At 30.5% G+C, this 24,960-nt stretch overlaps 1 protein-coding gene across 2 annotated transcripts; it reads left to right on the top strand.

The window, feature by feature from the left end:
• The first annotated feature begins 1,031 nt into the window (after positions 1-1,031).
• On the top strand, positions 1,032-24,310 carry LOC139481674 (carbonic anhydrase 1-like). 2 transcript variants are annotated; one of them, XM_071265148.1, is made up of 8 exons: positions 1,032-1,201; positions 17,919-17,945; positions 18,192-18,347; positions 18,731-18,882; positions 19,249-19,341; positions 20,759-20,825; positions 22,085-22,248; positions 22,924-24,310. In XM_071265148.1, the coding sequence occupies exons 1-8, from the start codon at positions 1,144-1,146 to the stop codon at positions 23,113-23,115; spliced, it is 909 nt and encodes a 302-aa protein (XP_071121249.1). In that variant the 5' UTR covers positions 1,032-1,143; the 3' UTR covers positions 23,116-24,310. The 2 variants fall into 2 exon arrangements, with proteins under 2 accessions (XP_071121249.1, XP_071121243.1); XM_071265142.1 differs by lacking the exon at positions 1,032-1,201 and adding an exon at positions 2,497-2,653.
• The last annotated feature ends 650 nt before the right edge of the window (positions 24,311-24,960 follow it).

Below are 24,960 nucleotides of genomic sequence, written 5' to 3'. Positions count from 1 at the left end.
TGTTTAGCATAAAAATGTTAATTAATAGCAGTGGTGGATCCAGGGGGGGTTTCCGGGGGTTGGAACCCCCCTTTTTTTGGCCGATCAATGCATATGAATGGGAGCATATAGTTGGAACCTCCCCTTTACTCTGGGTTGGGACCCCCCCCCCCCCCCTTTATAAAATGGCTGGATCCGCGCCTGAATAGAATTGAATACTTATTTATATATTATTTATATTAAAAAAAGTGTTTATCGTGCATACCTTTTTTTAATGAAGCACTTCCGGATGTTTACTGTGTGCAACAGTGTGCGAGAAATTGCGTTGCGTTTTTACATATGTAAAGGACACTTTGAATACGTGTTCTTTCGCAATTTTTATTGAGATTGGGTTTGTGTAAGTTGATAAAATGCTGTACTTTTATGGCTGTGGTTGTAACATATTTACAACAAAATATTTTTCCGAAAAAAGTAGCGAATGGAAGATTGTTAGTTGAAACCCTCAAAATTTGTTTCGCTTTTTCCTATCTTTTATGCAAATACTGTACCCCACATGTCCTTTTATTAATTTAACAGATACAATAAATAGTTCAATAGTTTATTGAAACGAATAAAAGGTGTGTGGTATACATCAAAAGGACAGCTAATATGGTTCGAATGAGATAATAAAACAATACTATCATGATTGTTATTAACATAGTGTTTAAAAACTTCAAAATCTACGAACTTATAGGTATAAGTACTTATTAATCAAATGAGACACGAAAAAATTTGAACGTTGAAATTTTCAGCCTTCTTATAGATTTTAAGTATCAACCCAAAGTAAGGTATATCTATGTTTACAACATTAAATTTGTCACGGTCAAAATAATCGCCTTCTTTTTTTTTTAAAGTCGTATATAAAATATGATTTAAACCTTTAATATTGTGTCCAGTATCGGGTTAAAACAACGTATTTGGTCACATATTCGTTTGAACCCAAAACCATTAGGCGTAACAGCCTTGGGAAAGCTTCGCTAGTATATAATGCAGGATTTTAAACCGTCATAATCACTGGTCGATTTATGCTGGTGCGGCTGACGATTATACTTATATCTGTGTGATATATAAAAATTGTAATAGATCAAATATTACCAAGATTTACTTCGGAATACTTTTAAGAAAATGGAACTACAAAATTTATTTTTTCTTCTTATTTTAATTACACAAGCATCGGGAGCAAGTAAGTCTTTTGATAATGACATATACTTTTCCCACAAGTTGACTAATACAAAAGTTCTTTTTTTTTTAAGAAACAATAACATTTTTTTATAAATGTTATTATTCTCTTTACTATTTACTAACATTTCTTCAACAAAATATGTATCTTACAGTATGCATATTTTGATCAGTACAAATTATAGATTTTTAATTACACAAGCAAGGGCAGCAATTAAGGCATTTAATAATATCATAAACTTTTCCCGCTTTCAAAAGTTAAATAATACCATTTGTTTTTTAGAAACAATAACTTTTTATCACGGTCTTTTTTCTGTAATCGTTATCAATTTCATTCCTATTTACATTTTGCATATTTAGATTAACATATAGTTATAGATTGTTATTATGTTTATCATAATTATTTTTGAAATAATATGAAAATGTATTTTTTTTATGAATTTAGATAGGTATTTAACCCACGATTTGTTAGATTACAATTTGTCGATATCCTTTTAGTTTACAAAAATGAAACATGAATATGCTTTGTGGTTACTAACAACAGAACTAAGCACTTGATACTTACTTGTAAGTTGCCTGGATACAACTCTTATTTTCATGTGTTTAGCATAAAAATGTAATTAATAGAATTGAATACTTATTTATATTTTATTTATATGAAAAAAAGTGTTTATCGTGCATACCTTTTTTAAATGAAGCACTTCCGGATGTTTACTGTGTGCAACAGTGAGCGAGAAATTGCGTTGCGTTTTTATATATGTGAAGGACACTTTGAATACGTGTTCTTTGGCAATTTTTATTGAGATTGGGTTTGTGAAAGTTGATAAAATGCTGTACTTTTATGGCTGTGGTTGTAACATATTTACAACAAAATATTTTTCCGAAAAAAGTAGCGAATGGAAGATTGTTAGTTGAAATCCTCAAAATTTGTTTCGCTTTTTCCTATCTTTTATGCAAATACTGTACCCCACATATCCTTTTATTAATTTAACAGACACAATAGTTCAATAGTTTATTGAAACGAATAAAAGGTGTGTGGTATACATCAAAAGGACAGCTAATATGGTTCGAATGAGATAATAAAACAATACTATCATGATTGTTATTAACATAGTGTTTAAAAACTTCAAAATCTACGAACTTATAGGTATAAGTACTTATTAATCAAATGAGACACGAAAAAATTTGAACGTTGAAATTTTCAGCCTTCTTATAGATTTTAAGTATCAACCCAAAGTAAGGTATATCTATGTTTACAACATTAAATTTGTCACGGTCAAAATAATCGCCTTTGATTTATGCTGGTGCGGCTGACGATTATACTTATATCTGTGTGATATATAAAAATTTTAATAGATCGAATATTACCAAGATTTACTTCGGAATACTTTTAAGAAAATGGAACTACAAAATTTATTTTTTCTTCTTATTTTAATTACACAAGCATTGGGAGCAAGTAAGTCTTTTGATAATGACATACACTTTTCCCACAAGTTGACTAATACAAAAGTTCTTTTTTTTTTAAGAAACAATAACATTTTGTTTTAAATGTTATTATTCTCTTTACTATTTACTAACATTTCTTCAACAAAATATGTATCTTACAGTATGCATATTTTGATCAGTACAAATTATAGATTTTTAATTACACAAGCAAGGGCAGCAATTAAGGCATTTAATAATATCATAAACTTTTCCCGCGTTCAAAAGTTAAATAATACCAGGGTTTTTTTTAGAAACAATAACTTTTTATCACGGTCTTTTTTCTGTAATCGTTATCAATTTCATTCCTATTTACATTTTGCATATTTAGATTAACATATTGTTATAGATTGTTATTATGTTTATCATAATTATTTTTGAAATAATATGAAAATGTATTTTTTATGAATTTAGATAGGTATTTAACCCACGATTTGTTAGATTACAATTTGTCGATATCCTTTTAGTTTACAAAAATGAAACATGAATATGCTTTGTGGTTACTAACAACAGAAATTTAGAATGAAATTTATGTTAATATAAACTATTGTTTAAATAGCTGAAATGATTATTTTAATATGTTTAAATTGTTTTTTAATTAACTATTAACAGAGTTTTCTTATTTGCACCAGGTTAACTATTAGATGATATTGTATGCTAAGTTCATTGTTTTCTCCAATTCAGAGAGGCAGAACCTAACTTCCTTGATAAATTTCACACCTGGGCCATTTTCTAAAAATCCTTTAATCTTTTCTATCATTGATTCACAAACATGTAATCGTATACATAAAATTGTGAACAAAATGTTGATGTATTTTCTAACATTTGACCAAATTATAACTGATTGAATTAATTCAGGGTTGTAAGGACATCCTTCGATGTAAAATTTTATTAAAACGCGAAATTTGCAATTATGTATATAATAGCAATAACTTTATGTAGCACTAAACATATTTTTATATAATCCAAAGTATTTAAAATTGTTGATAATTTGGTTGTAAGATTATTGTATAGACTCTTAACATACGAATTTTAGAAAGTTTTAAATCCTGTTCAATATGCCATTCAAAATTAATGTATTTAACAAAACAATCCGCAATACATGAGCATATGTATATGTAAAAAGAACACAACTTCAATGCAGTAATATACGAGACAATTGGGACTATTCAGTTGATTAAAAAGAGACTACAAATAGATTGAAGGTAGCACAATACAAAGATTTTTTTACTGCCAATCACTCTCTTTTAAAATGCTGTAACTTTCTTATGAATGCATAGAAAATAATAAAAGAGGTATATATAGATGTAGTAGAGAATTGATAAGAAGTAGTGGATTCGTAAACGATAATCAACGAGCGACTTTAGTCGCGAGTTGATTATCGTTTTCGAATCCACTACTTCTTATCAATTCTCTAGCTTAACCCATTTCTAGTAAAACGACTATCTGTTTCATGATCTGACAATGAATCAACGGAATTTCATGAACATGATTTCGTATTTTGTCTTTTTTATTCTCTGATAGCTGGAAATGATTAGATCCACACGGTTCACATTTTTATATAACTTAATATAAGTTAAATTTAACTTAAATGTGTTGTTATCTTCCCTTATTATTACCAGATTTTATATTTGTAAATAATTATTTCAATCTATGTTTAAGCATTACAAATTATCTATATTGATTAGATTTTAGTATTTATAATTCATTCAAAAAGACATATAATTAATATACGTAATTTTTTTAATCTTTTTTTGAAAGTTAAAAAAATTTGACTACCAACATTTAGAAACCTTTAATATTTACATATATAGTTTTTAGCAACCGAATGAGCAGTTAATGTCGTCAATATCTCCCAATTGATTAGGTTTACAACACACATTAAAAATGACTTAAACATTTTAAATCTTATTGAAGTGAAAATGTCACAGTAACATCACTTCTCTAGAAACCAGTTGATGATAAGATAAATACAAGTGATTAGTCTTATTTAAAAAATTATATATACATTTTGTGTAAAATGGTTCCCTTTCATTATCTTTTGATTATTGTAACATTATTTCATTTGGCATCCATCGACAATCAGTTAATGAACTAGTATTATTTGTGGTACTCATTCTGAAACCCAAGCAGACTTGCTCTTATTACAAATGTACAATATATAAGGTATTCAATTTTGCAGAGTATCATGTAAGCTGTTCATAGCCGTGATCGTCTAGTCGTTGGCATGGTAAAAAAAAATTGTGATATCAACAGTGCCAAGTTCAAGCCTAGTATCCTGAATGATTTTTTTGCAATATTTTTCTCTACTAAAAAGTAAAATCACAAAAAAACTGAACTCAGAGAAATCAATTCGGAAAGTCCATAATATTGTTTTTAATCTTAGGGGTATCTTTATTTCATTTTTACTATAAAGTTGACGATTTTGTATCTAGTTTTGCCGCCAAAGAAGTAGTTTTGTAGTCAAAGCTTATCACTCTTTATTAAAATTAGAGTCAGTAAGATGTTGATTTATATAATCAAACAAAGAAAAACTAAGTGATCATGGTATGATATCATTTTAATACTAAAACCAAAATTAAGCATTTGCCATGATCAAAAGGGAAAGGCCTTGTACATTAAAAGTCATAAGTGTAATGTGTACATGGATGTTTATTTTATTAAGGAATTGTACTAATAAGTAATATTTACAATTCATTGATTTAAAAATCACCTGTGTAGATATTTTATTAGATAGCAAAAAGACTGAAATTCAGTATATTGACATGCATTGACAGATATACGATATAAGAGTGATATTTAATTAGTAATTCGGCACTCGTGGTCTAGTGGTATCATGCATAGACTACAGACTTTACTGACGAAAATACGCGCGAGTTCGAATCTTTCATTAGTCACTCGTTTTTGAGAATATCACATGCCGTAAGTTAAAAGTTTAAAGTTATGATATAAGTTATCTTAAGTTAACATGGTGGCCAGTGGATTCTTGAAAAATAATCCACTGTTAGAACAATAGACTGACGTCAGAGAAATGGGTTAAAGATAAAAGATTAATCTTTTAAACGGTTGCAATATTTTTTTTATGCAATCATAATGTAATAAGTGGCAAAATCTGGGTCAGTTCATTTGAATCTCATTTGAATGTATTTAGCTCTATCATCTCTTTAACTATACAATTTTTTTTTATATAAATCTTGGGCTTCAAAAGGGTGTCTCAAATTGTCATTATGGTATTCCATGCTCTCATAAATCTCTAATTGGTGTAAACAACTTAACCACATAAAAGAAGAAAATGTTTGAATAGGTGTAAAATTTGTTCTATACATTCTATCTGAAATCTGAGACACCCTTTTGTAAATAATGGCCATAGAAACAACATATAATAAAATCAACCCTCTAGGGATACCTAAGCAGAAGCTAATTTCATTTGAAAGTGGAAATTTGATAAAAAAATATTTTAGACACAGTTAACATTATAATTGGTTACATAATTGTAGCATAATACTAACATTGTATTGATTTGAAAGAGTAATCTGTTAGCTGTCCAAAACTACCACTTTTATAAATTTTCAAGCATTATTAAGAAAGTTACAGCATTTTAAAACTTGAGAGTTGGAGTCATAAAATCTTTGTATTGTGCTACCCTTAATAAATACATATATTATAGCTCCAGAGTAAACACTATCAAAGACCACCTCACTCCTAAAACTTTGTAAAATCATACTCGTACTACCTATGAATCAGTTCACAGAAATAAGTCCTACCACCGATTACGATTAGTTGGTTTGATTATTTGACTATATGCGCTTGTTTTTCGACATTATTATATCGAAAATGTAAAATGAGGGGGGATAGGACCTTTATCGGGACTTCGGGATAAAGTTTTTGAAGCTCGGGATTTCGGGATTGACCCTTTCGGGATCCGGGAATTCTTTTTTCGAATTTCGGGATTTCGGGATTTGAATTTATCTAAATTGGGTACCTCGGGATTTCGTGTTGTTAAGCCCGGAATTTCGGGATCAGGACCCCTCTTACCCCCTAAAATATAATGGTCTGTACTGAAGCAAGACAACCTTGATTTCCCATAGTTCAATGTTTCAGGAAGACGTAAACATAACCTCAAAGAACCTTTTAATCTTTAGTTGTTATTTTTTAATATGAATGCATATTTTAACGACTTACGTTGCAGTCAATGATTTGAACCGTTAGTGTATATAGGTATACCCGTTCAGTCACTTTCTATTTCACAGTTGTTTAAACACGTACCTTTGATACGAAATTCACAGGTATTAGAGCTACTTCTATAGATTGATTGATTGGCATTTGCTTTACTCCGCCTCAGCAAAAAAATGTTATATCGCCGCGATTTACTGTTATTGTTTTTCTTCTTGTGACATATCGAGGCGTTAATGGTATTTCGAACTTATTGCTGCTGTTTCTGAGAATTGAATAACGTTAACCTACTGGTGTCTTCATTTTTCTAATTTTAAAAATTTAAAGATAATAATATATAACTGCAAAGTCCTTTCATTATACTAGTATCTCATTTACTTATTGATACCAATAGCTTGATGAGATCTGCGATATCTATTTAAACGAGTGTGTTGTTGACAAATTACCCAATGATATAGCTTTACAGTTATAACTCATTAACCTGGTACACAAGGTCAACACTAATCAAATAATGCATGCTTCGCGAATTTTTAAAACAACCATATAAGTTAAAGGGACACTAGCTACGAGATATGAAAAATTAAAATATGATTGTGTTTGGTTCAATAATTAATATAAGTGAAATGATGAAATAAAAAATCGTTTTTAGCAACCAATTTGGTTCAAGAAACATTGTTGATGAATCATTCACTTGCAAGTGAATAATTCGACCTCATTGGATTTATATACATGTGACCTTCAATTTAACCCAAAAGCTAAAGATTGCGTACGCATGTAGTAATCGTGGTCAGCCATTAAAAGGAAAGGAATGTCAATATTGAAAGTGAAACAAAGATGAACCATTACTTTGGCTGATTCGATCCACACCAAAAAATCAGTCTTATACAGGTAAAATCTATATTTACCTTTTATTTAACATATAACATTAAACCAAACAGACCAAAAAAGATCCAATTGCACGAGGTCCCTATTTATTTATATTTAAGTTCATGTTTATATCGGGTTGAATGACAATCTGCCGCCTCCGGTGGTCATCTCCCAAGTTAATGAGATGGCGTCTAGGCTAAAATATACACGAAATTCTGATATATATATATTATGGAGTACATGCAGTGTTAACTGTTTATTTCAGAAAGATATATAACAACTATAAAATGGAATATATCAATAATTACTATAATAACAAAAATAATAATTCGGCCAACTGTAATTGTCTATAAATACTTGACGTCACTGAAAAGGAAATTTATCTTAATTCAACTTTTAAAATTATCAGATAAATCTATGGATCAGCTTGGAAAATAGGTACAGTATGAAAAAGTTTATCTTTTTTGTATTCTTCTTAAGTGTTCATTTACATAACGAGTCTTCTTTCAGTCTTTTAAAAAATTAGAAAAATAAATGTATTTTTTATTTTTTTTATTTTCTGATGATTTCAGCATGTCCAAGTCTAAAAACTTTGACCAGGTACATATACAGTAAATTGATCTTGATAATCTATACCCTTTGTCATTGAGCATCATCACATTCAACATGAAAAAATGAATAGATAGATAAATACCTTAATGACGACTATCACATATATATGATACATACATTTTTTGTCACAGTTGACAATACATTAATATTAGGGGTTAGTAATTTTATTTAAACACGATCTTTACTCTCTAAATGCTTAACAAAACATTTATTCAACTTTAGTCGACTGCATAAAAACCGGGGTTAACTGTTTTATTTGTCTCTGTAAAAGTAACAAAAACATGTATTCAACCTTTGTACTGCATTAAAACCGGTCTTAACAAAGAAACAAGAATCTTTTGAAAAAAAATGTTTTATGATTACATATACGATCTATATTTCAACCCCGTGACCATTGGTAAGTTTCGCACACAATTTATTAACATGGTATTCTGAAATTATCCTCTATTGTAGATTCACTTAAATGGTGTATAATAAGTCAAACATATATTTTGACAACGTAAACGCATTATTAATATAACAAATACTATGATATTGATTTCAAAGGTTACATTGTTTAAGCGAAAGTTCAATATTCAAATAATTTGAAGTAAAAATACTTTGTATTTGATATCCTACTTTATAGCAGTTGCCTTTTAATGTACGCACAGAAGACAAAGCAAACTTACAACAATCAGTTCTACATTTTGATATGATAGCAAACTTTATTTTCTATTAGACACAATCAGTGTTTAAATAAACAGCAAACAAACAGAATGGTATACTAACACTCTGCAAAAATAGAAACGCATTGGTCAATTTATTTTAAAGATAAAATTGACCATACCTAAAACATGTTAAATATCTAATCAGTGGTGTCTTTTAAATTACAAAATGCTTGTATGAGTATTTCCCCCAGTGTATTTTTAAAGACATAAAAAAATAAAGATTGAACAGTTACCCTGCTGACAAAACTATTCATGCTTTTCGTCCCCGAGGGTATCACCAGCACAGTAGTCAACACTTATGTGTTGACATGAATATCAATAAAGAGGTCTTTTTTTTATAAATTTCCTGTTTACAAAATTTTAGATTTTTTTCGAAAAACTAAGGATTTTCTTATCCCAGGCATAGATTACCTTAGCCGTATTTGACACAACTTTTTGGAATATTGGAGCCTCAATGCTCTTCAACTTGGTACTTGTTTGACTTTACAAATAGTTTAATATGAGCGTCACTGACGAGTCTTATGTAGAAGAAACGCGTACCTGGCGTACTAAATTATAATCTTGGTACCTTTGATAACTATTTCTAGTTTAATCACCTATGAATTTATCGCGTATAAAACTAGGATGCTAAACAGGCGATTGTCATTACAATTTTGAAATATTTCTATGAAAAGATTGGACCTTGCTACAAGTATCAACCTCGTCGATCGTCTGCAGACTGGATATTATCGATTTGAAGTCTCCTAACATTTCAACGTTCACTATGAACAATTTCACGCCTTTGACAGTGATGAAATTAATGAAATCAGTGTCGTCTTAGAAGTGTTGGGCAATGCCCCTGTTATTCCGTTCAAGATCGATGTATCCCATTGTTCATTCTACTAGATTTATTATGAACTCATTGATACAACCACTGATGCTAGTATACAAAAGTTTCTGCACAGACACTGCGTTATAGGATTTTCCAACACAAATTCGACACAAAGACAAAATTTTGGACTAGTTGTGATCCAAATACACAAACGTGCACATGTTCGTTGATGTCGTGAAACTAGTCAAGTCCGCAAACGCAAATCCTTACATCAATGGATTGTAAAAAAAATTTGATTCTTGCCATGTCAAAAAGATGACGAACATTGTGGTCCCAATAGATACTGACTTAAAACAATTCAATTTATCGTATGCGACGGTCTTTTAAAAACTTTGTTCCGGATCCTTTATGACATTCGAGTCTGAAATTGGATCTTTGTATACCAAGCATTTCTGTCAAATATCGATTTGAATTACACTGAATAGAGTTTAAATAAAAGTATCTGTCTTTTTGTACAGAATATGTTTTAATTGGTTGATACAATATGATGTAAATGTATAAAGGACATTGGCGATTGTATAATGACTGTAATTACGTTGTTCTGATAAGCTCTTAACTACTTAAACTACGTAGAGCGCTAGTTGACTTATGATGTATCGTTACTTTGTATCTTCTTTATTAGAATATAACATGTCAATCTAGGCATCACTAGTGTACCAGCCTTACACTATGCATCAAAATATGAAAATCAACAAAGTAACAACAAACGCTTCATATATTGATGCAAAATCACTGGTTCGAATTGTTCGTTTTTTGGGGTTTTTATTTTTTTAACATTAGGATATATTTTTGTAACAAACGTTTTTTCCCACATAGTCTAAGCATTTGCAAAAATGTTAAGACAATATCTGTATTAATCTACCATTGCCATTGTTAAATATGCTTCTGAAATAACCGAACATTAAATAATTCAAAAGTTCTTTTCCTTGAAAAGCCTATCAGGCCACCCCTTGTTATTGTGATCTTCTATTTTTGTATGGAAAATGTCTGTCGTTTTCAAGACAAATTAACTTTACTCAATAAAGGCAACAGTAGTATACCGCTGTTCAAAACTCATACATCTATGGACAAAAAACAAAATCGGGGTAACAAACTAAAACTGAGGGAAACGCATTAAATATTAGAGGAGAACAACGACACAACATTAAAATGTAACACACACAGCAACGGACTAAGCATTAGACAAAATCCGATGAGAATAACCAATATAACATCAAAACCAAATACATGAATTTGGGATAGAAAAGTACCGTGACACGTCTTATAGTAATGTGAATTCACACTCAAAAATACTCAAGTTCGTTTTCGAAGTCGCGTCTTTGGTAAAAGTAGACTCAATTTGCAAAATCTAAAAACTGAATATATAGTTGATTTGTTATATTCGTTTATATGAACCTTAAGCAAACTAACTTCTGTATATTTGTATTAAGATTTTAAGAAAGTGTCAAAGACAAAAAGGGAATACTTAAAATTTGTAAGTCGAATGAAACATACATTTGTGGCCAAAAACAAAAACAGCGATATAAGACTAAAGTATACAACCCAAACTAACAACTAAGTAACAGCCGCCGCATCAACGGTCGGGCTTATACACTAATGGTTTTGGGATATAATATACATTTTATACACAATACTAATACAAAATGGTCTTCCCATTTCTTTAGACTTTTTAAAACCAAAAGAAGTGAGAAACTGCATTTTTATTTTTTTTAATAAAAGTGATTAAATATTTCGTACGGAAAGAATAAATGTAGATGAAAACTTAAGAATCATTGTCGAATATATATTAAGAAATGTCCTTCATTTATTAGTCAATTCATGCTTGCATGCTAATTCATTAAGAAAACAAACTCGGCTCACTTTTTTTTTGTATTAAATTGAAATATATATAAAGCCAATTGTTAATGTTATCAGAACATATATGGATTAGTTTTGAGAAAAGTTGCTTCAAGAACGTTTTAATTGTATTACAATGTTATTTACATTTTTTTTATAAATTGAAGACATAAATAGATTATTATGTAATTTGTAGTATAAGTCAAATTCATGTTCACCGATTTGACTGAAATACTCATATTTGGTTTACGACAATGTAAAGCATTTATTCAAATTACGAAAAGTCTAAAATAAACAATTTAGAGATCTAGGGATCGATAATATGTAGTTTAGTTTCGTTTGTATTTAAGTCTAGAATCCATCTAACTAACTATCGAGTTCACCTCCGAAGACCTCCGATGGTCATAGAAGCAATATAAACATAAATATTGGTAAAAATAGACAACGAACTCGTGAAATTGCTTTTTTTCTAGGTCTGTTTTATTTCATATTATAGATTAAAAATGTATGTTTAACATCGTTTTTACCTGTAAAAGAATGAATTTGATGGATCGAATCTACCAATAAAATAATTTATTTTTGTTTCACTTTCAATTCTGACATTCTTTTACCTTAGAAGCCCAACGCGCACTATTCGTGTATTTTCTATCTCTTCATAACGGGTTAAATTGAAATTCACATTGATAATGATTCAATGAGGTCGAATTATTCATTTGCCAATGAATAAGTCATCATAAATGTTTCTCAGCTTTTTTTTTTTTTGACAATTTGAACCATACTGGCTGCTCAAAGCTAATTCATATTTCAGTATTTCACTTTCATAAGTAAACAAAACAAATTATATTTTACATATTTTATACATCTCGTAGCTAGTGTTCCTTAAAGAGTACATCTTGACAAAGACTAGAACCTCTGTGACACGGTTCCTAAACTGTAATTCAATCTAATGAAATACGTTTAACCTTGATCATTTTTTAATTGAATATGAACAATAAATAGATAAAAATAAAAATTATAGACAACTTTTAATCTATAATGCATTTATCTTTTGGATATCATGGGTCAGCTATTTAACTTAAATACATACTTCAAATTAAAGCCTCTTAAGGTTTAATAGATTCAAAAACAAAGACATGTATTAAACTTTTGTACTGCATAAAACTGGTCTGAGCAAAGATACAATAATTTATTTTTGAATCATACAAAAGAACTATTGTAACCCATTGACCAGTTCAAAGACTGGCATACAATTCATTTACATAGTACTCTGACATTGTAATTGTATTTGTAAATTGGACACCATTTACATATTTACTTGTAGGGTGTGTTAAAAGTTTAAATCAAGATATATTGAAATACAACAAATACTATAATATTTTTCGTAAATGCAACGTATCAATGCAAACGCTGAATATACAAATACGTTTACGTTAGGTTGTTTATCCCTGTAACAGAAAGTTTTTTTTTAGTATAATCAATAAGGTTTGCTTTAAGCTTAAGAAACAGTTATGTCAAATTCATAAGCAGCATAGTATGTTAAGTGATAAAATGTACATAAAAAGGGGGGGTCATGATAATATCTATATGTGTGATATATATAAATACTGGTGATAAGTGATTTAATGCAACAATAGTTAATCGATCTACAAATCAGGGTAACAAACAAAAATGCACGAACTCAAATAGTAATAAGAATGGATAATGTGTCGACTGGAATCAGTTTCTACCAGCCCAGTAGTCAACATTTCGATGTTGACATGACTATTAATAATGTGGTCATTTTTATAAATTTACTGTTTACAAAACTTTGTATTTTCGAAAAAAAACTAAGGACTTTCTTATTCCAGGCATAGATTACCTTAGCCGTATTTGGCACAACTTTTTGGAATTTTGGATCTTTAATGCTCTTCAACTTTGTACTTGTTTGGCTTTATAAATATTTCGATATGAGCGTCACTGATGAGTCTTATGTAGACGAAACGCCCGTCGGCGTACTAAATCTTAATTTTAATCCTGGTACATTTGATAACTATCTACTCATGTGCATGCATCACCTGCGAATCGCCCACTCATTTAAAATGCCACATTGGGTACAATTACAAATCACATGATTATTCTGGTAAATTATTTACTTTAAAGATTGAATTTATGGTCTGACCACTTAAACATTTTTATTAGCTAGGTAATGCGTTAGCTGACCGATGGTGCATTGTTACATTTGCAGCTTACTTTTCTTGGAAGCACTCATGTAGCATTTAACCATATATGAAAACGTTATAACGAATTTACGTTTAAATTCAACGCCTTGCGTAAAGAAAGTGAAGATACGAAAGTGATATCCAAACTCACTATAAGTCGAGAAACATACAAAGCCATGGGAAAAATCGCCAATCGACCAAACGACAAACCACATCTTTAATACACAATAAATCAGTAGTTTATTGTATTTTTTTCTTTTCGCAGTACTTGCAAGAAAATCAACAGTCAAATTGTGAGCAAATTGAGATTTCTGTATTTTGAAGGCTCTTTTAGGGTAATTTGATCTGCAACGTTCTGTGCTTATTTTCCAAATAAGCAAAGACCATAAGTCTAATTGCAAAAGGAAAAATCATTAATTTATAATTGACCTCCATTTTGTCATTATTAAGATGTTGAAAACAATGATTGAAGGTTTCATAGATTAAAACACAGAAACGACATAAAGTGCATTTTATAATTCTATTTTAAGGACCATAACTCCTGAACCGTAGAAGTGAAAATCGTAGATATTAAACTTGACCCCTTTTGCAATCTCTAACACCATTTTTGAATTTGAATTTGAAAATCATTTTGAAATCAAGGGTGCAGTAGCTGCCAATTTCGTGTTCATCGATTTGACTGAAATTCTCACATTTGAGTAGTAACGTATAAACTTATGTCCAAATTACAAAAAACAAGGCGAAATTATTGACTTGCAAGTCAATAATACATCAATCATGTTATTGTAGCTAATTCTGACAAATTTGGGTCAAACGGACTGCTTATGTTAAAATGTTATTTCAAAATTCCGCTTTTTTAGCTCACCTGGCCTATAGGGCCAAGCGAGCATTTCCCATCACTTGGCGTCCGGCGTCCGTTGTCCGTCGTCGTCCTGCGTCCGTCGTCGTTAACTTTTACAAAAATCTTCTCCTCTGAAACTACCAGGCCAAATTTTACCAAACTTGGCCACAATCATCATTGGGGTATCTAGTTTGAAAAATGTGTCTTGTGACTTGGACAACCAACCAAGATGGCCGCCATGGCTAAAAATAAAACATAGGGGGTAAAACGCGGTTTTTGGCTTATAACTCAAAAACCAAAGCATTTAGAGCAAATCTGACACCGGTGAAAATTGTTATCAGGTCAACATCTATCTGCCCTGAAATTTTCAGATGAATCGGACAACCCGTTGTTGGGTTGCTGCCCCTGAATTGGTAATTTTATGGAAATTTTACTGTTTTGGTTTATTATCTTGAATATTATTATAGATAGAAATAAACTGTAAACGGCAATAATGTTCAGCAAAGTAAGATTTACAAATAAGTCAACATGACCGAAATGGTCAGTTGACCCCTTTAGGAGTAATTGCCCTTTATAGTCAATTTTTAACCATTTTTCGTAAATCTTAGTAATCTTTTACAAAAATCTTCTCCTCTGATACTACTGGGCCAAATTAACCCAAACTTGGCCACAATCATCATTGGGATATCTCGTTGAAAAAATGTGTCCTGTGACCCTGTCAACCAACCAAGATGGCCGCCATGGCTAAAAATAGAACATAGGGGTAAAATGCAGTTTTTGGCTTATAACTCAAAAACCAAAGCATTTAGAGCAAATCTGACTGAGGTAAAATTGTTAATCAGGTCAACATCTATCTGCCCTTAAATTTTCAGATGAATCGGACAACCCGTTGTTGGGTTACTGCCCCTAAATTGGTAATTTTAAGGAAATGTTGCTGTTTTTGGTTATTATCTTGAATACTATTATAGATAGAGATAACCTGTAAACAGCAATAATGTTGAGAAAAGTAAGATATACAAATAAGTTAACATGACTAAAATGGTCAATTGACCCTCTAAGGAGTTATTGGCCTTTATAGTCAATTTTTAACAAATTTCATAAAATTTGTAAATTTTTACTAACATTTTCCACAGAAACTACTGGGCCAAGTTCATTATAGATAGAGATAATTGTAAGCAGCAAGAATGTTTAGTAAAGTAAGATGTACAAACACATCACCATCAACAAAACACAATTTTGTCATGAATCTATCTGCTTCTTTTGTTTAATATTCACATATACCAAGGTGAGCGACACAGGCTCTTTAGAGCCTCTGGTTATATAATGCATGAAACAAAAAGAATCCCCATTTTTAATTTTAATTCAAAACGCAGCTAATGCCCCTTCAACATGCCAAAATGTTTAATTTCACTGAAACGGCTCATTTATTCTGAATTCCTTTTGATAAGTACACTTTACCTTGAACATAGTTGAATAGAATTTATTAAAACAAATAAATTAAAAAAATATTTCAATGTCAACTATTATAGATATATAATATACAAATCAATCAGAGCATGTGATATTTACGTATTCTATATCACAAACAACAATGAATTATCACTAAAGGTTAGCAATCTTATTCAAATACGTACTTTACAATTGAAGCCTCTCTGAATGCAGAACAAACACAGCTAGTTAGCTTTTGTACTGCATAAAAACCGGTCTTAATAAAAGATGAATATTTTGAAACATATATATTTTACGGTCAACGTCACGAATTAGCTGACCTATATGAAGTGACCTGTTTTCGTAGTCTTTGATTTTTTGAAACCAGAATAGTTGTCTATTCTGTAATTCTTAGACTGTCGTAACTTTTTTTTACTATGTGTGGATTCCAAAAGCAGGCAATGAATACTATTTATGTACTTTTCGAGGGAGTAAAAGCGCAGGGCGAGGACCATTGTGTATGGAGTGTGGAAACCATATTCAATTTTGATATCTTCCCCATGTCTAGAATATACACCCAAGTTCATACAACATTTTTATAATGTATTTCAATATACCGTTACATATTGACTAACAGTCTTTTATCATATTTAATACTTTCGTCCGACGAAAACCAAAATGATCTAAAACGAAAAATAAATATTGAACCTTATTTTTGACAGTAATTATAGATATTAATTTCTACAATAAATATTTTCATCAATGTATGATTGTCAATTTAAAACCAATATATACATAAAAATGAACGTGTAGCCGCCATAATGGAATATTTTGATTTTGGATAAGTCGTAAACAAGGTTCCAACATTCAAAAAATAAATAATGTTAATTGTTTTACTTATCACCAGAATTGGTATTGTTTCCATGAACTAAAAGAAACAAGAAATGAATATGCAGTTCCATGATTCAGAAATCTCAAATATATTTAGCAATATAATAACCCAAGTGATATATTAATTAATAGTAAGATTTAAACAAATTCAAACGTTTTTTTCAATCTAAATCTTCATTCTCACAAACCTTTGGCATTTTCGTCATAAAAATCTATGCTTCTCCTAAATTACTAACAGTCGGTTTCTTGCAAATTGTTAAAACCTTCGAAGCTCCTCATAGACTCTATGTTTTATTATATATGATGATACAATGCGTGGATCTGTGATTTGTTCGATACTTCTGAAATTTCCAAAAAAAATCCTCATTACCTTAAACTTTATAGTTCATCGGAGAAAATACAAAATTTCAAAGTAAACAAACAAAAAATGCAGTCCCTGATTTTGAATACGATAAAATGTTCGTTTCCTAAATAATTTTACTATTTGATGTTTTTTACACCCGATATATGTTTTTGAATTTTCATAGGGACTCGCTTAATCCATTCTATTATATCCCCTGAGTCGTCAGGGGAAGTGGATATATGCAATTGACATGGAATGTGAGCCAATAGTTCAATAAACAGTTAAAGTATACTTCAACATCAATTACCATTTTGGATTTTGGGGTTTTTGCAGGGGAACTGAGCCTTTATGTCACCTCTCAATGTAGCCAATTAAATTTGCACGACTAGAATTGGTATTTTCTATAGTATTATAAATTATTACATGACTAACTTTCTAGTTGATGTTCACATTTTACATTTTATAATTACAGGTTATAATTATGACAGTAATGGAGATGGTAAGCAGTTATATTCTTTTTCAATTCTATCTTATGAATTTCAAAGTAAAATGATACTTTAAATAGAATAAGAATAATTAATTCGCCTTAATTATGATAGTATTATAAAGTTTATGCATGTTAAATCTGTTGTTGCAGAGATTTATTTGTTATTATGAACGAGTAAAATTTCAATTTTCTACGAATACCTGCATGCTTTTTTTATTTTGCTGTCCAATTATTAACATACCTATTTTGTTGTTTTAGATTGGACAGATGGAGTTTGTTCTACAGGGACTAGTCAGTCACCAATCAACATAGTTCTTTCGTCAGCTACGGTCGACACTTCACTTGGAGAGTTTACCCTTACAAACTATGATGATGCCAGCAAATATGGAAATATTAAGAATAACGGACATACAAGTAAGTAACGATAAACCATATCAGATACGTTACCACTGCTAACTATCAGTCTACAGTGGTACCATTCAATCAGTGTTTTGTACCAGGAAAATTTAAGTTATTATTTTGATCGAAGAATTTCAGATTATACAACAATTGTATTTACTTTTTATAACTTATTCATGCCAACTTTTCCTCAGACAGCTTTGACTGTTCCATTGATGTCCTAAAATGTGCCCTAGTTCAGTTATAATGGAGGCCATTCAATACTCCAAAACATATAAATTAACTAGAATTATAAATCCTACAAGACTAACAAAGGCCAAAAATCTTGTTTAAATTTGAAGAAAAAATAATGTTAGACTTTCAAATATATGACTAAGCGGTACTACTCAATTCTTCAGTTCAAGTTGATATGGCAGACGACACCGTTACTTTGAATGGTGGAGGACTAGACGGTGGACCATTTAATTTAGCACAGTTTCATTTCCACTGGGGAACATCAGATTCAACGGGATCCGAGCACACAGTTGATGGAAAACAGTCTCCACTTGAAGTAAGAAAGCTATTAGTTCATGTGAATGTAATTTCAAAGGTTAACGATATTAATTCTAATTAGAGAAACGTTGTATAAGTTATAGTTATAACTACAATTGAAACTCAAATCATCAGTTTATATGTTAAGTCGACATACACTAACGATAAATTATGGTATTATTAGGTTTTTTTTAAATTTAAAATGTTATAAAATTTCAGATGAATTCTGAGGCAATTAAGTATCGTAATTATTCTTTACCTTTATAATTCGCCCTAATCAGAAGTTATCATTTGTGTTGACTATGTTCCCTCTATGTCCGGGAGTGAGATCATAAATTTTGGTAAACAATAGAGACAACATACACATATACCTATCTTTTTGCAGATTCATTTTGTACATTACAAAGCGTCATTAGGTGACCTTGGTACTGCAGCGGGAACCGCAGAGGGACTAGCTGTCCTTGGATTTTTTTTCGAGGTACTTTTAATTATTTTCAGACACTGCAAAAATCTTGGTCATAAATAAACGTTAACCAAACAATAAATCCTGAAAATAAGATCAATGTAATATAAACAACGTCAGAGGGCAGTACACATTCCATTAACCCAAACACCAAATATATTTGACCTCAGAGGCGGAGAAAAACATGAAAACTTAATTGTTGACCTTTGAACAATTCATATGAGGTCAAGGTCAGATGAACTCTGTTTGGTGGACAATTAAACGCTTCAACTATTCCATACTTAACCCACTATTCGCAACTTTCTGAACTTTTAAAGGAAACCTCATGATCTTCTGATATTGTGTGTTGCGGTTATTTTAACCTAAATTATGCAACCCTTATTTTTATTAACTATGTATTTGCATTGTATCACAGATCAAATTTATTCGTTCATTGTTTGTTAATTTGTGTTCCTACGTTTTTTGATTGAGTTAAGTCTTACAATTGATAGTTAATAGTGTGTCTTTCTATGTTGTGATGTTATCCTATTGTTTCAGAAAAGGGAGAAGGTTTGGTACCATTAAAACGTTTGATCCCGCTGCAATTGTTTGCACCTGTCCTAAGTCAGGAATCTGATGTTCAGTGGTTTTCGTCTGTTTATATGATTTATAAGTGTTTCTCGTTTCTTGTTTTTATATAGATTATACCGTTGGTTTTCACGTTTGACTGGTTTTACACTAGTAATTTTGGGGCCCTTTATAGCTTGCTGTTCGGTGTGAGCCATGGCTCCGTGTTGAAGTCCATACCTTGATCTATAATGGTTAATTTTTCATAAATTGTTACTTGAATGGAGAATTGTCTCATTGGTAATCATACCACATCTTCATATATCTATTCAATCAGTATATGAAGGATTTATGAACTTCCGAGTCGTCAATATTAGTATATAAGTATCGTATGTGAAACGGATCTTGTGCAAAAATAAACTTCAAAACTAGATTGAATATATTAACTGGAATATAAATCGGGGTTATAATAAAACATATAAAAAACATATCTCTACCGCAAGTTGTTCGGTCTTTTCTTTAATGGTAAGTCTTATCTTTTCTATAATGTGTTTTGTAATTTGTTGTTTGTCTTTTTGTCTTTATTTTTGCCACGGCGTTGTCAGTTTATTTTCGACTTATGAGTGCGAATGTTCTTTTGCTATCTTTCGCATCTCTCTTGTTGATAAATGAATTATTTCATATTTATTAAACATTTTCAGCACATATCATTCATCATTCATCATTTAATTGTTATTTTATTTTTTGTCTTATATTGTCAATTTAAAATCTATATGATAAAGATCGTAGCATATTTTGAATTTTCATTTTGCATACAAGGAAATTTTATAATTTCAACTAGCAGTTGGATAAGATATACCATTATATAAGTGTTATACCATTACAGGTGTATCCATCAGACAACGCCAACCTTGATCCCTTCCTTGACGCAGTAACTAGCGTTGCAAATAAAGGTAGGAATTTTATCAAATAACAAAAGTTATCATGTGATGTTCACTAAGTTATCATGTGATGTTCACTGTACAATAGTAAAAAATAGAATAAAATCAGAAAAATTTATTTGGAGATTAGTTTATATAATCAAGAAACTCTCTGGAGCTTGTTGCCGACATTGCGGTTACTCCATGTAAAAAGGTTTTAACCAATCAAATTGAATGACTCTTCACATTTTATTTATTGGATAGTCTATTGTCAAAAACCACCTTCTGCAATTGTTTTACAAAGGAATACAACCTGTGTAAGAACAGACTATTTTTTTATTTTACTTTTCACTGTCTCTTCAAACCTTATGGAAGGTAAATCTGTTAAAAATGCATTCTCGATTTGGAAACAGAATCCAATTGATATATATTCTGAACTTTTGTATAGAACCTTTACACGTCAATCCTTGTTATTGTTCATGTAAGTGGATAGGATAGAAGGCGTTACAGGTTGATGTAATCTTATTTATAAATTTACTTCTTTCCAATCACGACTGTTCTACTGAAAGCTTTGTTCATATACTGATTAAGTAAACTCATCATCTCATTACCTGGATTAAACTTTTGTATTTGGGCCAGATGCGCGTTTAGTCTACAAAAACCCACTAGTGACGCTCGAATATAAAAAAAGTAAAAAAAGCCAAATGAAGTATAATAATTAGTAAAATAAGTCTAACAGCATTGGGTATTGCTATCACTGTGTCGATTTCTCTGCTGGTGGACTGTAAAACCCCGAGGGTATTACCGTGCAGCAGCCAAACTTCTGGCATGAACTTATACATGTTGTTTTATTTAAAGGAATGGCTCTCCCACGTGTATAGCTAAGATTCCTATATTCGAATTTAATGTATAAAAAAAATCGTAATCATTTTAAACTAAGCAATGTATCCCCCACATGAATAGGTCTAATTCCGGTGTCCGAATTTTATTTTATTTTTGTCCTTTTAAGTTTAACCTGCAGCGCTATAACGTTTGTATTATTTTGTGTATCTTCGAATATATTTGGTCTCGGCATCATTAAAGAAACAATAAAACATATCTCGTAAAGCGTATTCGGTGTAATAAAACTGGTATTGTTAATGTTATAGATACAATGTTCATCTTTTGATACTGGATACACGTACTCTTTACTATTGTATATACCAATTAAGTAAAGATATATACGTAAAGAGTAAAGAATGAAAATTGGGGATAGAAAACTTCAATTAATTATATTGTTGGTTTTTTTATAGATCAAACCGCTACTTTGTCATCACCGCCTGTGATTAACGCAATATTTCAAAATGTTAATACATCATTGTTTGTGAGATACAGTGGAGGTTTAACAACACCAGGGTGTAACGAAGTTGTTCAGTGGACAGTTTTCACTGAGAAAATTGCAATCTCAAGTGCTCAAGTAAGTTATGATAGGTTTTCATTATTTGCGCGTCAAAGATACAGAACAATATTTGACTGTTCATCTTAATGCGGAAATCAAAGTAACTTTTGTTTCTTATTATTTGCTAGTTATGACAAAAAGTTTGTTTTAAGTAGAAATGACTTTTATAAATGATTTACAAACATGTAGTTATAAACGTAAGTAAGACACAAAATTATAGTATAGAATTGAGCGGTCAAGTCACGTGATATACAATGCTACCAAATATAAAAAGCTCTTGGACAAGCTGTTTCTCGCATAGAAATACGCACAGTGTAACAAAACGGGTGAAAAAAGGTTATTTATTTATTTGATCGATAGAAATCATTTAAAATAAAATTTGAGAATAAAAAATGTCAAAGAGACCACAGCCCGACCATAGGACAGAAAACAGCCAAAGACCACCAATGGATCATCAACACAGCGATGAAATCCAGCACCCTGCTCCCTAACCAAAAAAGTGTGCTAGTTCTGTGAAAATGTTTTGTGAGATCTCAACCCTCCCCCGATACATCTAGTCAATGTAGAATTAACAAACACATAGTAATACGTACAGTAAACATCTTTTCGAAAGAAATCCGAGTCTGAATAGTTGACATAGACAAAATGACAATAATGATATATTTGTACTATCGTTACTCCTTTATTTTTCAGTTGGCTAAGATCAGACTCAGTTACCAAGAATCCTCTGGGACAACATTGATAGGGAAAAATTACCGTTCAACTCAGGATCTTAATTCTCGTACTGTCAAAATCTCGTATGATCCCGACATTAGTGCTGCATCAATTCTTACTCAAAATATGCTGTTTTTATTACTGCCAGCTATTGTAGGATTTTTATACTGAAAAATATGACATTCATATGTGCATCAATATTTGATTTTTTTGGTTTTATTCCACAATCGCATTTGAACTGAACAACTACTTTATACTTGAGACTCACTAAAAAGTAAATCCTCAAGTTCTCAAAGAATTTACGAGTAATGTTATTTGTACAATACGCATTCCTATTGAATATCAAAAGTGAACTTATGTTACTCATGTTATATTAATTCTCGTTAATTTTCAGTTAAATATATATTTTTTTTTATTTGTCCTCATTGAATCATGTGAATTAACTAATTTAAAACGGTTGTAGCATTGTATTAGATATGTTTAGTTTATAGGATATTTAGATTTATCATATACTTAGACTAAACAACACATGATTTTTACTGTATGATAATAGCATTAAATCAACGTAAATTCCATATTTTTCCGATATGGTGATTAGCGGGCTGATATGAAAAGTTTATCACATGCTTCGATTGTTATCACATGCCTTTCCGTAACGTTATCGCATGGCATTCCGGTGATACTCGGCAAATTCCGGAAAATGCACCTCAATGCTACGTTTTCTATGAAAAACATTACAAAGTAGTGTACAAAACAATTATTTGGATACTGGAAAGTATATTGTGTAAAACAACACCAAAAAAAAATAACACACAAAATTATTGAATAAATTAATGCATTTTTAAAAGTTTCAAACATAATTGAGGTACTTTAAAAAAAAAGTTGACTTTTCCAAACAGTGTTCATTAAATTTATATTTTGTCGATTCGTCCATATTAAAATAGGTTTCTTCTCTGTTGGCATATAATAGAAAAATTTCATACCGAATGTTCTAAATTTGGGGTTCGACGTCCGTGAACTTTTCACTCTTTAACTTCTATTTGGGAAACACGTAAAAGGATTAATTAATGAATCTGTTATTTTCTCCATTGTTGAAGCATATGATAAAAAGATCATAACATGGCATTTTTCATATCGCATGTATTATCAGCTCTCGGTCAATATCAGCCCTCGAGCCATGCGGCTCTTGGGCTGATATTGAACCTAGGGCTGATAATACATGCGATATGAAAAATGCCATGTAATAATCTGACAGTATTTGCTTGTAATGATAATATTATCAATGTAGTTAACTTGAAATTGTAACATTATAACCATTGTTGAATTTGAGGTTTAATATATATAATATATATAATGTGTTACAAAATAGTTGAGTGCATAGAAACCTTGAACAGTCTAATGGAATATGGTTTAACCTTCGGCAGTAACGCTCGAAACAAAACAAAAATAAAAACATGGGATGTACAACCATATGAAAAGCGATGTGGCGAAGTTGACTTAAAATGAGATAAGCAAAACAAACTACTTTTGTTGGGTGGTTTTGAATTATGATTTTTTAATAATTTATAAATTCATCATCAAAGTTATATTCCTTTCTAACTAAAGGCAACAGTATATATATAGAGTCTATAAGAATCTACCAACCAGTAAACTTAATAGGTATTGGATCATCAAAATTGACAATACTACACAAACAGGAAAAATTATATGAGTCTGAAAGATTGTGTAACAATACCGATAAATAGATGGAAAACAAAACACTAAAAAGTGTTGAATATCATTGCACAAAGATGGAAAAACTGAACAGATGATATAAATTATACAATAATTGCAAATATTTCGGCTCAACAAATGGCCTTCTTCGGTGACAAAAGTTTATATAATGTATAAGGTCGTAAACATAGATCAGTAATAATACAGGTAAGTTTTGGTCGATTGATTTTAATCCAAAATCCTGAATATAATAATATAAACACTAGACTGTAAATTTAATTATTTCTTTCTATTGATTCCATC

This window comes from Mytilus edulis, chromosome 1, assembly GCF_963676685.1.
Source record: "Mytilus edulis chromosome 1, xbMytEdul2.2, whole genome shotgun sequence".
Taxonomy (NCBI): domain Eukaryota; kingdom Metazoa; phylum Mollusca; class Bivalvia; order Mytilida; family Mytilidae; genus Mytilus; species Mytilus edulis.
This window is presented reverse-complemented; position numbering and strand designations above follow the sequence as displayed.